Raw genomic sequence first — 15,212 nt, 5'->3', positions numbered from 1 at the left:
TCACCTATGCTCTTTTTTTATTTCTATAGCAAGGCATATTTGAGCTGGGCACATGGGACACAGAGTGGAAAATGCACCAGGAAAAGGACCCCAGGATGACTCCCTCTGCATATTTGTAGGGAAATTATGAGGGGTTAGAGACCAGGTTTTATATCTGATTATATAAAAGTGGGAGTTTCCTAGCCAGGGAAATGGCTTTAATAGGCAAGAGTTTAGTGAGAGAACTCATCTATCTAGTGATGTGGACATCTAAACTAGAGCAATGCTACCCAAACTTTAATGTGCAAAAATTACTAGATGGATTTTGATAATATGACAGTTTTGGATCAGTAAGTAGGGGCTGGGACCTAAGGTTTTGCATAGTAAAACAGAATTAGAATTTCTTAATTCAAACAAGCCTAGCTAACTTCTTGCTGCTAAGCAACTGAAAAGAGAGACTAAGTTTCCAGTACCAGGCTTGTTTGTTTTTCCACCCGGCTGTAAGTAAAACCTAAAAATACATAGATCCTTTTAGCGGTTGAGCAGGATTACCCCTGAGCAGTCTGGAAAAGGGAGGCCTTGTCATGTCAAAAAGTTTAGTCAAATTGCTGATTACAATAAGCAGGAAGGCAGACAACTTCTCTACCTAGCTTGTAGCTCTAGTGGAGGTATATGGGAAGAGACATGTTTGTATGTTTGGTTGCTTCTTTCTGCTTTCAGCAAGGTATTACAAATAAAGCTCAAAGTCGGAGTAAAAAGTAAATAGAACAGCTGGTAATTCTTGGGCTTCACTAAGTTGAAAAAGACAACTGCTTATGTACCCCTAAATAGCAGAAGAGATTTTGGGCTTTCTCATAGCCCATTAAGATTTTTTGGCAAACACAAATGGGCAAAAAAAAAACCAACAGAAAACAAAGATAAACTGAAGCAAAAATCAAATTAATAGAGTTCCCTTCTCACTTAAGCCTATTGTTTCAGATAACCTCAAGACTGTCATCATTAAAAAGAAGATGTTAAGAAAGGTTTGAGTGTGGAAGCCAGGAAATAGGCCACATTTAACAACTATTTCTGGAAACAACTGTGGGCGTGGTTACTGGCACCTGAAACTGTCTGGAAGCAGAGTTTACTGAATATTCAATGAAATTACATTTAAAAAAAACAACAAAAACAAAACACTGAAACACCTGGCCTACAAAAGCTCTCAATCCAAGTCCAAAGGCATTCCTCCAAAGAGGGAATACTCTCCAAAATCCAGTTAACTTGCATTCCTAGGGCAAAACTGGGGCCCAGAGTACAATGGACAATGGAGATCCTCTCAAAGAGCAGAATGAGGGTCTAACCAAGGAACTTACTCCCTACAAGGTATTGAGTATTCCTAATTCCTGCCCAGGGTTCCATCATTGCTATGGAGAAGTAACTGCTATGTGTTTCACATTCTAATTTTTTTGAGTTTTAACTGTGGTTATCCTGTTCCTGTTCCACAGTTGTTTTGTATTACATGTACAGGCATGAGCAGATAATTTGTTTTACAGTGTATATGACTCTGGGCCATGAAAAGACATATCCCAATCTGATGGAGAGGGTTGTGCATCATCAGACATCCTGCTTTTTGAGCTGGTACAGAAACTGAATAGGGAATTGATCTCTGTTCTTTGGGGGTAAGAGTGTTCTACTGTAAGAAGGATACACTCAGATATTTAGGTGATCAGGGGGACAGATTATAGTAGAGACTACTGACTGTCCCTTTAAACCCATCCTTTTCTTTTTCTTAGGCAAAGGGCTGCTGGACTGGAAACCAAATTTCCAGCCTCACTGTTGCTAGGCCTGGTCATGTGACTAAGTTCTTGCCAACGGATTGGTATCAGAATTGATGTAAGCAATCTCCACATTACTTTCTTAAAGAATTTCCTTGTTCTAGTCTTCTCTCCTTTCCCTTTTCCAATAGAGGGAACATTCTATTTATCACACACCATGAGGACAAAATTCAAGTTTGATATCCTTTGTAGGCAAGGCTGTAGAAAATGGCACTTCTACATATTGTTGGTAGGAACTTCTTTACTGCAGCACTGGTTGATTGATTAAAAACAATTTAAGTGTCTGGTTAGAAAGATTAAATAAACTACGACCATCCCCTCATTATATGCAATACTCTCCAGTTCAAAAAAAAAAAAAATGATGAGGAAGCTCTCTGGATATACATGGTAGGATCTCCAAAAAAAGTGAAAAAAATCAAGGGGAATAATGATATGGTGTGTTATCTTCTATGAAAAAAAGAAAGGATAACAATTTACATTTATGTGCGTAAAGAAATTCCATAAGGATACATGAGTAATGAATACAATTACATATAAAGGTAGGTAACCATATAATTTATCATCCAGATAGAACAGTTTCTAGAGTGAAAGGGGGTGTTATTAATAATCACTCCAGGACAACAGACGGAAAATGGCATCATCCTGGACAAACTGGGATGATCAACCTATATAAAGGGTACAAAGTCAGAGGAGAAATATGTCCTTTTTTACTGTATTTTACAACAGTACCAGTCTGTGGTGCATTGGACATAAAAGCAATTCGTTTTTAACACACGAAGTTTAAGGACTGTCTTAACTAGGAACAACAGTAAACCACGTAAGTGAGACACGGAACTTAATTAATGACGCGGCAATTTCGGGTACCCGGCACTTACTGGAGTTGCACAAGCAACACACGCCTTGGACTTCATCCGCCAATCCTAAGTGGGAGCGCGCGAGCCTGAGCCTGTGGGAGAATCCTGGGCGGGCCTCGGACGTGAGTGGAGCTTCGCGTCACTCAACTCTGGGGACGGACCTTGCGCAGGCTCTCACACCCGGCGCTCTGGCCCACACAGTCGGTACTCTATGGCATCTCGGGTTCCCTCTAGCTGCAGTCTGGAGGACTACACTCGTTTTCTTTTCGGCTGTGCGAGGCCCGGCAGCCTCTGCTGAGCTGGAAGAAAGATGGCGGCAGCCGTGCGGCAGGATTTGGCCCAGCTCATGAATTCGAGCGGCTCTCATAAAGATCTTGCGGGCAAGTGAGTATTTCCCAGGGCCCTGGGAGGTCGGCAGGGAAGCCATAGACCTGTTCTTGTGTTGACGGCGGCTTTGGGATGTGATACGGCCTGACGACCAAGGGGGCGGGCCTGAGGTCGTTTGTAGACGCAAAAATTGGGAGCAGCAGAAAGCCGGTGCAGGGAACCCTGGCGGGGGGGTGGGGGGGGCAGACTTGGGGTGACTGTCAACTTGTTCTGTCTTTGATAGCATCCTTACCTGTTAAGATTCTGGAAGCATGGTCTGAGGGACGACTGCTCCCACGGCCTTCTTTTCCTTCCCTGGTGCCTCTTTCCATCCCTGGCTGTCCTCTCACACCGAATTCTGGTTTCTCTTTGGGCCTTTTTTTTTTTTTTTTTAATTGATTGAGGGAAATGTATATTCTGGGACCTCGATGCAGGGTTTTCTGGGAGATGGCTTCTAGAGGCTGACGGGGGTGAGGAGGTATGGCCGCTATCATGTCGTTCAGAACCACCCGGACCATGTTCTGTGAGTCCTTGTGTTTTGGGTTCTCTCTCCGCCACCAACTCTGAAGAGGGGCACATAAGCGGAACGCCCTCACAACGTGAGTCAGGATGTCTAGATTAGTGATATTTGCAGGAATCTGAATTGTTTAGGAATTTTGCGGAATTTACGTTGAAGGGTTAGATCCACTCCACGTTAAAATTTGTGACATGTGGGCGCCTGGGTGGCTCAGTTGGTTAAGCGACTGCCTTCGGCTCAGGTCATGATCCTGGAGTCCCGGGATCGAGTCCCGCATCGGGCTCCCTGCTCGGCAGGGAGCCTGCTTCTCCCTCTGACCCTCCCCCCTCTCGTGTGCTCTCTGTCTCTCTCATTCTCTCTGTCTCAAATAAATAAATAAAATCTTAAAAAAAAAAATGTGTGACATGTGCCTGTCATGCAAGCAGTTACAATAGTGTTAATCATAGGTAGGTAGGTAGGTAAGTAGATAGATAATTGTCCGTTTTCTTTTTGTAGATTATACAGCACTGTTCTTTTGTAATGAACTTGAATTCTGTTTAAAGTATGCGTCTCAAGTTGATGGTAATATTTACATCCTGACAGCTGAGATCATGTTGCTCTACATAAATGGGATACACCTGCTCTAACCTGGCCATTGAAACCTTGGCTGTGTTTTATGAAAACTCTGCTATCTTTTCTCTGGTGGCACATGTAATCTAGTTTTATCAGTGGGAAATCTAGCTGTGTATCTTGGATTTAGCTACTATGTACTGCAGTTTCCTTCTCATGAAAATGGGGATAATAGGACTTATTCTTGTCTGAGGACAAAATGAGTATGTGTGTGTATATACATTTATATCACACATGTTGCTTAGAACAGTGTGACATTTAGTGCCACAAAATTGTCTTTGTTGCTATTATTATTATAAAGCAGTTAGTAAGTACATATAATGACTTATTCCATGGATTGTAAATAAGGTGAATGTGTCTTCTACTCCATAGAGTACCGACTGTCTTCATTCATGGTTTAATCCTTTCTGCATGTAATTTTTAGATTTGGATGAAAGTAAAATGATCATATATTTTTCCCCATGCTCAGCTTATATTTCCCCCCACGCTTTGCTTTCTTTTTTGTTTTGTTGAAGAAAATGAAGTACATTCTTTATCAGAAGAGATACAGTTTTTCAAGTGTTTGCAGAATTCTGAAATTTAAGCTAAGAATTTACTTCCTCAGCTGTGAATTGCAGGTAAACAATAGTACCTATCTTATAGGGTACTTTAGTTATGTATTACTATGTTACAAACCAAAAACTTAGTGGTGTAAAACAACTATTATTTTTCATGATTCTTTGGGTTGACTGGACTGTTCTGCTGGTCTAAGCCGGGCTTACTCATGCAGGTGCACCGTCAGCTGGCAGCTCATTTGGGGCTGGTGGAGCTAAAATGCGCTCACATATACATCAGGCTGCTGGCTGATTCTGTCTCTCCACATGGTCTCTCATTCAGTAGTTCCTTATAGGGCCATAGAAGTGTTCCAAAAGGGTTAGAGTGGAAGCTGCCACACTTAAGGCTAGCTGTGGAAATCTCATAATGTCAGTTCTCTAAAACAGGTCAAAGTAAATCACAAGACCAGCCCAGATTCAAGGGAAGGAAAAATGGAGTCTACCTCTTTCTGGGAGGAGTGGCCAAGTTACATTAGAAAGGGCATGGACAGATGGGGCATGATTCATTGGAGGCCATTATTGTAATAGTCTATCACCTGAGATTGTTGTGCTTGATAACTGATAGCCAGGGCTTTCTTTTTTTTTTTTAATGTTTTATTTATTTATTCATGAGAGTCAGAGAGAAACAGAGAGAGAGGCAGAGGCAGAGGGAGAAGCAGGCTCCCCGCCTTGCAGGGAGCCCGATGCGGGACTCGATCCCAGGACCCTAGGATCGTGACCTGAGCCGAAGGCAGACACTCAACCATCTGAGCCACCCAGGCACCCCTAGCCAGGGCTTTCTGAGGAAAGTCTTGGCCTTGCCTACAGGTACATATCTGGTCCTATCTCTACAGGAATGTGTTGGGATATTTATTTTCATAACAAAACAGTTCTGCCAGCTACATGTCTATGAGGAAAGCACTCTTGAAATATATCAGTAGTTTTAGGATTTATGTTAGGAGTTGGGTGACAAAGCAGTCATCCCATATAAAGGGATGGCAGAGTAAATTCATTTCTAAAATATTGATACTGTGTGTTTCCAGCAATTAGCAGAATATTTATAACAGAGCAGTCATTTAATAAGTGTTAGTTGAATCGATGAATAGCTAGAAAGGTGCAGAGCTTATATTTGAACCAGGTTTTTCTACTCTATAAAGCTTATTTTTAACCTATCAGCCTGCTTTTCTTGCCCAAACTTCAATTAGAAATGGCTTTCTCATAACTGTGAATTAACACAATAATCTAAAGTGGACATAAGAAATTGGCCGTATAAGATGCATTTTTGCAAATTTTATAAACTACTTTTGTATATATTATGCATTATTATCATCATCTCATACAAAACTTTAGAAGAGAGGAGAGCCTTGAAGAGGGACCATTTGAATAGGTAGCTGTTACGATAGCCTGTCTTAATTTCTTGGCTAAAACGTACTCAGTTCTTTGAAACTCAGTTGAGATATTATTTCTTCCAAAAAGCCTTTTCTGAACAGCCACCAACACACACTCATAAATACTCACACACACAGGACCGGGTTTGTTGCTCTTATGCCCAGTGGCAGATTGTATTTACCTCTACCATAGCACTTAATTGTTTCAATTGTCTGTTTACTTGTCTGCTTTTCCAATTAGAATGTGATCTCTTTGAGGGCAGGTATGATGTTATGGATTATAGTCTTTGTTGAGTTATTTCTATAGAAATAAGACCTTTTTTTTTTGTCTTCCCACTTCTCAATATAGAAGGTACCCAGAAGAGGATAGCAGGCCTTTGGAGTCTAAACATTTCATTTTACAAGAAGCTGTTAGCATAGAGAAAAGAGAGTAATGGGAGACCTTTTAGCTCTCTTTGACTATTAGAAAGGCTGTTTTACAGGGATGCCTGGGTGGCTCAGACCTCAGCCTTCAGCTCAGGTCATAATCTCAGGATCCTCCCTTCTCAGTGGGGAACCTGCTTCTCCCTCTCCCGCTCCCTCTGCTTGTGCTCGCTCTCTTTATCAAATAAATAAATAAAATCTTTAAAAAGAAGGCTGTTTTGCAGAAAAGAAAATAGACTCCTCTGCCTTACAGAGGTAGACTTTGGATTAGAACTTTCTAATAATAGAATGGAATAGAACTGTCAAAAAATGGAGGACACATACACACCAGAGGATAAGACTATATAATCTCAAGGGCCCCTTATAACTCAGATTCTCTGGTTCTCTGTTATTCCCACACACAAGTTTTAGTGGTTCCCATCTCAAGAGTGAAGTTCCCTAACATCTGGTGTTTACCATGTGCCAAGCACATCTTTATATACATTTTTTAATCCTTAATGAGTAAAATTTACATTACATATGAGAAAACTGAAGTACAGAGGTGAAATACCTTGCTTGAGGTCACATAGCTTGTGGCAAGGCCATAATACAACCTATCTGCTTGGTTCAGAGCCCTGAATTCTAAACACATCTACCTTTTGGCCTTATATTATCTTCTCCCAACTAGATTACATTTCAGATAGTGATTTTTTTTTTTTTTGGCCTAGAATACCTGTCTTCCTCCACTCTTTCCCACTTAACACTACATTGAAATATTTAAAATGCTTAAAGATCAACCTCATTTAGGAAATTATTTCTTTTTTTAACATTTTAAATTTTAATTAAAATTAAAATATGCTGAGAAATCAGTTGTTAATCTTACCGAGATTCTCTTACATATTATCAGTCATTTTCTTTTAAAAAATTTTTTTATTTAAATTCAATTTAGTTAACATATAGTATATTATTAGCTTCAGGGGTAGAATTCAGTCATTCATCAATTGCATATAACACCCAGTGCTCATGCCATCAAGTACCCTCTTTACTACCCATCATCCAATTACCCCATCCTCCCCACCCACCTCCCCTCCAACAACCCTCAGTTTGTTTCTTATAGTTAGGAGTCTCATGGTTTGCTTCCTTCTCTATTTTTATCTTATTTTTCCTTCCCTTCCCCTATGTTCATCTGTTTTGTTTCTTAAATTCCACATATTAGTGAAATCATATATTTGTCTTTCTCTGACCGACTTACTTCGCTTAACAAAGTACACTCTAGTTCCATCCATGTGGTCGCAAATGGCAAGATTTCATTCTTTTTGACAACTGAGTAATATTCCATTTTGTGTGTATGTGTGTATATACACCACATCTTCTTTATCCATTCATCTGCTGATGGACATCTGGGTTCTTTCCATAGTTTGGCTATTGTGGACAGTGCTGCTATAAACATTGGGGTGCATGTGCTCTTTCGAGTCACTATTTTTGTATCCTTTGGGTAAATAAATACCTAACTAGTGCAATTGTTGAGTCCTGGAGTAGTTCTATTTTTGACTTTTTGAGGAAACGCCATACTGTTTTCCAGATTGGCTGCATTCCCACGAACAGTGTAAGACAGTTCCCTTTTCTCTGCATCCTCGCCAACATGTGTTGTTTCCTGAGTGGTTAATTTTAGTCATTCTGAGTGGTGTGAAGTGGTATCTCATTGTGGTTTTGATTTTTAAGGAAATTACAAATTGTTTAATTTTCTGAAACTTCTTTGTGATGTGTCTATGTGGATTTGTTTATTTCTCTGTCAGTTGGCTTTTGCTATGAAATAAACCACTCTAAAACTTAGTGGATTAAAACAACAATCATTTACTTATAATTCTGTTGGTTGGCTGGGCCTAGCTGGATGGTTCTCTGTTCTGCATGGTCTGGGTTCCACATGTGTGTCCTACATGTGTCTGTAGTCAGCTGCAGGTTAGGTAGGCACTGCTGCTTTGCTGTGTTGGCGGGGGCAGTGGAGGTGACTGGGCTACATATTTCATTATCCAGTAGGTTAGCCTGATCTTGTTCATGTGGCCACAGCAGGGTTACAAGAGAAAAAGACACATATAAGACCTCTTGAGGTCTGTCTAGGTTCAGAACAGGCACTTCACTTCTATCAAATTCTATTAATCAAAACAAGCTCAGATCAAAGGGTGGGAAAAGAAACTCTACCTTTCGATGTGAAGAGCTACAGAGTCACATTGCATTGTTTTTTATTTTATTTTATTTTATTTTTGTTTGTAAATACTCTACTGCATTATCCTGGTTGTGCTTCACTGTATTTATTGAATCAGATAGATTCTTTCATGGTCCTGGGATGTTTCAGCCATATATTTTCAAATGTAGCCTGTGTCCCATTCTGTTTTCTTGTCTAGGACTCCAGTGAAACACCTGTTAGGCCCTCTTACTGTGACCTCTATGTCTCTTACCCTATCTTCTGTACTTACTTTGCAATGCTTTATTCTGGATAGGTTTTTCTGTCCTGCCTCCTAGTTTATCAGGTTTTCAAATGTGTTTAATCTACTGTTAAGAACTTCATTGAGTAAGCTTGGATATAGTATTTTTTAGTTCTGTAGTTTTTGGTGGTTCTTTTTTCTTTTCTTTCTTTTTTTAATATATTTTTAAAATTATTTATTTATTTATTATTATTATTTTAAGATTTTATTTATTTATTTGACAGAGAAAGACACAGCGAGAGAGGGAACACAAGCAGGCTTCCTGCAGAGCAGGGAGCCCAACGCGGGGCTCGATCCCAGGACCCTGGGATCATGACCTGAGCTGAAGGCAGACGCTTAACGACTGAGCCACCCAGGCACCCCTAAAACTAACGTTTTCATTTTCTTTGGGTAAATACCCAGTAGAATTGTTGGATCACAATATGGATTTTTTTTTTTGTTTTGAGACATCTTTATACCATTTTCCATAGTGGCTGCACTAATTTACATTCCCACCAACAGAACATGAAGGTTCCCTTTTCTGTGTATCTTCACCAACACTTGTTATTTCTTGTCTTTTTAATAATAGCCATTCTAACAGGTGTGAGGTGATATCTTATTGTGGATTTGACTTGTATTTCTCAGATTATTAGTGATGTTGAACCTGTTTTCATGTGCCTTTTGGCCGTGTTTATCTTTGGGAAAATGTCTATTCAGTTCCTCTGCCCCCCCCCCCTTTTTTTTTTTTGAGAGAGAGAGAGAAAGTGAACAGGGGTTTGGGGAGAGAGAGGAAGAGAAGAGAGAGAATCTTAAGTAGGCTTCATGCCTAGGGTGGAGCCTGATGTGGGGTTCCATCTGACAACCCTGAGATCATGATCTGAGCCAAAATCGGGAGTCAGATGCTTAACCAACTGAGCCATTCAGGTGTCCCCCTCTGCCATTTTTTAATCACTCTTTTATTTATTTATTTTTTGCTATTGAGTTGTATGAGTTTCTTAAATATATTTTAGATGTTAACCCTTATCAGATAACCTCCCATTCTATAGGTTGCCTTTTTATTTTGTTGATGTTTTTCTTCACTTGAAGCTTTTTAGTTTTGTATAATCCCCTTTATTTATTTTTGCTTTTGTTGTCACTGCTTCTTAAGTCAGATCTAAAAAGATACTGCTAAGACCAATGTTGAGAAGCTTACCACCTATGTTTTATTCTAGGAGTTTTATGGTTTCAGGTCTTACATTCAAGTCTTTAATTCATTTTGAGTTTATTTTTGGTATGGGGTAAGATAGTGGTCCAGGTTCATTATTTTTCATGTGGCTGTCCATTTTTCTCAGCACCATTTATTGAAGACACCGTCCTTTCCCCATTGTATATTCTTGCCTCCTTTGTTATAAATTAATTGACCATATATGTGCAGGTTTATTTCTGGGCTCTCTGTTCTGTTCCATTGATCTATGTGTCTGTGTCCATACTGATACCATACCATTTTGATTACTATAGCTTTGTAATAATTTGAAATCAGGGAGTGTGATGCCTCCAACTTGTTTTTTCTCAAGATTGTTTGGTTATTCAAGGTCTTTTATGGTTCCATACAAATTTTAGTTGTTTGTTCTATTTCTGTGAAAAATGCCATTGGAATTTTGATAGGGATTTCATTGAATCTGTAGGTTGCTTTGGGTAGTATGGGCATTTTAACAATACTAATACTTTCAATCCATGACTATGGAATGCCTTTCCTTTTATTTATGTCTTCAGTTCTTTTCATCAATGTCTTAGAGTTTTCAGTGTACAGATCTTTCACCTGGGTTAAATTTATTCCTAGTTATTTTTTTCTTTTTGATGTAAATAGGATGTTTTCTAGTGTTTAGAAACACAACAGATTTTTTAAAATTTAAATTCAATTTAATTAACATGCAGTATATTAATAGTTTCAGAGGTAGAAGTTAGGGATTCATCAGTTGCATATAATACCCAGTGCTCATTACATCATGTGCCCTCCTTAATGCCCTTCAGCCAATTATCCCCATCCCCCCACCTACCTCCCCTCTAGCAACGCTGTTTGTTTCCTGAGATTAAGAGTCTCTTATGGTTTATTTCCCTCTCTGTTTCCGTCTTAGTTTATTTTTCCTTCCCTTCCCTCATGTTCATCAGTTTTGTTTCTGAAATCATATATTTGTCTTTCTCTGACTGACTGACTTCATTTAGCATAATACCCTCTAGTTCATCCACATCATTGCAAATGGCAAGATTTCATTCTTTTTGATGGCTGAGTAATATTCCATCATGTGTGTGTGTGTGTGTGTATGTGTGTGTATGTGTATATACTGCATCTTCTTTATCCATGCATCTATTGATGGACATCTGGGCTCTTTGCATAGCTTGGCTATTGGAAACACAACAAATTTTCAAGCATTGATTTTGTACCCCACTTTACCAAATTCATTTATTAGTTCTTACAGTCATACTTTTTATATTGTTCAGTTTTATTCATTTCAGTAACTTTTATTTTAATTTAATATGTGAAAATATTATTTGATTTTTAAATTTTTATTTGCCCGACTATATTATATCTTCAAAGACTAAGGTTATTTAAAATCTCTTTAGTATCATACACAGAATCTTATATTAGCATTTTAAAAGCTTAGGTGCTCAATTAGCATTTTTGGATGATTTAATATGGCAGTATTAAATGATTATTTTTTTAAAGATTTTATTAGAGAGTGAGTGAGAGAGAGAGAGAGAGAGAGCACAAGAGGGAGGAGGAGCAGAGGGAGAGGGAAAAGCTGACTCCCCACTGAGCAGGAAGCCTGACTGGGGGCTCAATCCTGCGACTCTGGGATTATGACCTGAGCCGAAGGCAGACGCTTAACTGACTGAACCATCCAGGTGCCCGATTGATTATTTAAATCCCAGATTTAAATTAGGTTTATTAGTCATTCCTTATTATTATTGTAAAAAAGTAATTTCTTATTTTTAGATACTAGAATTTACATATTAGAGAATGAGTAAGATAGCATCTAGCCCGAACTCTGCACCTCACTTTCTTTTTTTTTTTTTTTAAAGATTTATTTATTCATTTGAGAGAGCGAGAATGAGAGAGAGCACATGAGAGGGGGGAGGGTCAGAGGGAGAAGCAGACTCCCCGCCAAGCAGGGAGCCTGATGCGGGACTCGATCCAGGGACTCCAGGATCATGACCTGAGCCGAAGGCAGTTGCCTAACCAACTGAGGCGCCCCTGTACCTCACTTTCTTAATCAATAAAAGTTGAGAGTTTGGGTAGGCAGTTTGTAATGCAAGTTGTATGATGTAGTTAATATAGAAGTTTTATCCTTTTTAGAGGTTTTTTTGGTGTGTTTTTAATACAGATTAGTTGATAAGTTACAAAACAATGACTTAAAGCAGGTTAATCAGAAAATTTCTGTGGGACATTGTCATATTTGAGTATAATATTGTTAGTATAAAATAATCTATAGGGATATAAGATTAAGGGGGCTTAGCCATGAATATGAAGAATATGAATAATAAGTCAATCAAAAATGAATAAAGCATTGAATGTATTAACTTAAATGCCCAGAGCAATAAAGTAGATGTATAAATATAGATATGGGAAATAGTATATGTGCATGTGTGTGTATGTGTATATATAGAAAGAATGAGATATTCCATGTTAATCAATTTTCAGGTAACTGAATACTGTCCCTCAAATTTTAAAAATAATTTTAAAACTATCAATTTTTATTTTAAAGCTTAATAATATTTCCTTGCTTTATTAGAGTAGTTTCTCTCTTTTGGAGTTTGCTGCCTTTTCTGTCAGTTTATCTTTCTTACAAGTCAATTTGATTCATCGTGTTTTTGAGAAATCATATAACCAAGGTTCAGAGAATACTGTATGGGTTGAGAATCAGTAAGTGTTGAATGGTAGCTTGAGGGTGTGCCCTACAAAATACAAATCATAAATTTGAATGAGTTTGGGCCCTATTTGTATATATATTTTTTCCTATTTGTATATTTTTATTTCTTGACTATATTCTGGATGACGTTCTGAATAATTGATACTATTAGGTTTGTAAAATGCATTAACTAATGCTTCTAATAAATATTACTATTAAGACAGAAGGGATAAAAATAGTATAATACTTGTGTACCCACCACTCAGTTTAAGAAATAAAATACTGTATTATTATTTACCAATACCGTTAAATATTTGAATGCTTGTGATATGCTGCTTTAGGCATTGTGTGTATACAGTCAACAAAACAAACAAAAATCCTTGTCTTCCTAGAGTTTATATTTTAGGAATGAATTTGCCATTGCCTAATAATTGTCATTGTTCCTGTTTTTAGCATTTCCCCATCTTTTTTTTTTAAGATTTTTATTTATTTGAGAGAGAGAGAGCGTGAGCAAGCACACGAGTGGGGGGGAGGGGCAGAAGGAGAGGGAGAAGCAGACTCCCTGCTGAGCAGGGATTCCCAAATTGGGGGCTCCATCCCAGGATCCTGAGATCATGACCTGAGCCTAAGGCAGACAATTAACCAACAGAGGCACCCAGACGCCTCTCCCCCATCCTTTTTAGAGTGCTGATTTGAATCTTATGTGGTCATGAATATTAGGCAGAATAGTTATTAGAAGTGATTGCAAATAAAGAATATATAGGCACTGTCTGATAGCATAAGATGTGTTCTGTCAGTGCATTTGGCTTGGTGGAGTTTGTTTTGTACACACTAAGACATTCAGTCCCTAATACTTGGTTTCACTGCCTCATCAACACTATCCTAGTGTTGGTGACCCTAGTTTCATTAGGCCCACAAGAGGAAAAGGTTCTGGGTCACCTCAAATAACATTCTTGTGTGTCTGTGTAATACACAATTGAAGGAAATATAACTTATTTTTTAAGGCATTTGAAAGAAAGTTGACTTACTTATTTTTAAAGAGAGAAAGGCAAAGCATAAGAGACTTTTTTTTTTTTAACATTCATTTATTTATTAGAGAGAGAGAGAGCATGTGCACATGCCTGCACCCAAGTGTCGGGAGGGGCAGAGGGATAGAGAGAATTCCAAGCGGACTTAGTGCTGAGCATGGAGCGTGGCGGGGGGGGGGGGGGGGGGGGGGGGGCCCCAATCCCACAACCCCAAGACAAAAACCTGGGTGAAAATCAAGTCTATGCCCAACGGACTGAGCCACTCAGGCACCCCAAAAGTTGACTTTTTAGTTTAAATTTAAAACTAAAACTTTTTTCAAGAAAAAGGGGCACTTTAGATCCAGTAACTTAGACTTACAGATTCGTTTTCTTGTGATGGGCTTGAGAACTTTTTTTTTCCTTTTCGAAGTAAGCTCTATGCCCACTGTGGGGCTTGAACTCACAATCCCTTAGATCAAGAGTCTCATACTCTATCAACTAAGCCAGCCAGGTGCTCCTGGGCTTGAAAACGTAAAAAAAAAAAAATGTGGTATAATGTATAGAAAACTAGAAGTGACACCTTAGAATTACAGATTATTTAGTGTTTCTTGTGATGGACTAGGAACTTAAAACAACAACAGAAAAATCTGTGGTGTACTATAAAGAAAACCACAAACTAGAGCACTATGAAAGAAACCAGGATAAATAGAAATGAATAAACATCAAAATTAGCATTAGAGTATGGTGTTCTCCGAACATTATTTTTATTTGGTGTTGTTTTAGGTATCGTCAGATCCTGGAAAAAGCCATTCAGTTATCTGGGGCAGAACAACTAGAAGCTTTGAAAGCTTTTGTGGAAGCAAGTAAGTGGAATGAAGATTCCATGTTTGCCTTGTATTATTGAGTTAGGACTTCAAAGCTTGCTCAAGCTTGTTTTATGTCACGTTATCAATATAATTTTCATTGAGATTAAATTTAAATATACATTGAAATTCATTTTAGAATTTAAGCTTTACTACTTGATAATTTTTCAGTAAGTTGTCTTCAGAGTTACATTACCAATTAAGGTTTTCTACAGTAATTGATACAGTAACTGATGAAAGACAATGTAGCATAATGATAAGGAAAATAGTCTAGATTCAGTCTGGTGTGTTGTTTTATTAGTTGTGTGTTCTTGGATAAGTTAATTCCTTTGTGCCTCCATTTCCTTGTCTATACAATGGGGATGTAATAGCTACCCTGTAGAAATGTTGGGAAGTTAAATGAGTTGATATACCAAGTAAAGTGCTTTGAATAGTACCCGGCATATAATAAACGCAATATAGGTATTGACCGTTATTAACGTTAAGAACATT

At 38.4% G+C, this 15,212-nt stretch overlaps 1 protein-coding gene across 5 annotated transcripts in view; it reads left to right on the top strand.

The window, feature by feature from the left end:
• Positions 1-2,557: 2,557 nt before the first annotated feature.
• COPS4 (COP9 signalosome subunit 4) overlaps positions 2,558-15,212 on the top strand; it is a 37,112-nt gene continuing 24,457 nt past the window's right edge. For 2 of the 5 annotated variants that reach the window (XM_021702455.1, XM_021702459.1), the window contains exons 1-2: positions 2,924-3,031; positions 14,641-14,720. In XM_021702455.1, the coding sequence (XP_021558130.1) occupies positions 2,958-3,031; positions 14,641-14,720 (154 nt within the window). In that variant the 5' untranslated portion in view covers positions 2,924-2,957. Of the gene's footprint in view, positions 3,032-4,711; positions 4,757-14,640; positions 14,721-15,212 lie in introns of those variants that run through there. The other 3 variants (XM_044912687.1, XM_021702456.1, XM_021702458.1) reach the window with 3 other exon arrangements.

Source organism: Neomonachus schauinslandi, chromosome 2, assembly GCF_002201575.2.
Source record: "Neomonachus schauinslandi chromosome 2, ASM220157v2, whole genome shotgun sequence".
Taxonomy (NCBI): Eukaryota; Metazoa; Chordata; class Mammalia; order Carnivora; family Phocidae; genus Neomonachus; species Neomonachus schauinslandi.
This window is presented reverse-complemented; position numbering and strand designations above follow the sequence as displayed.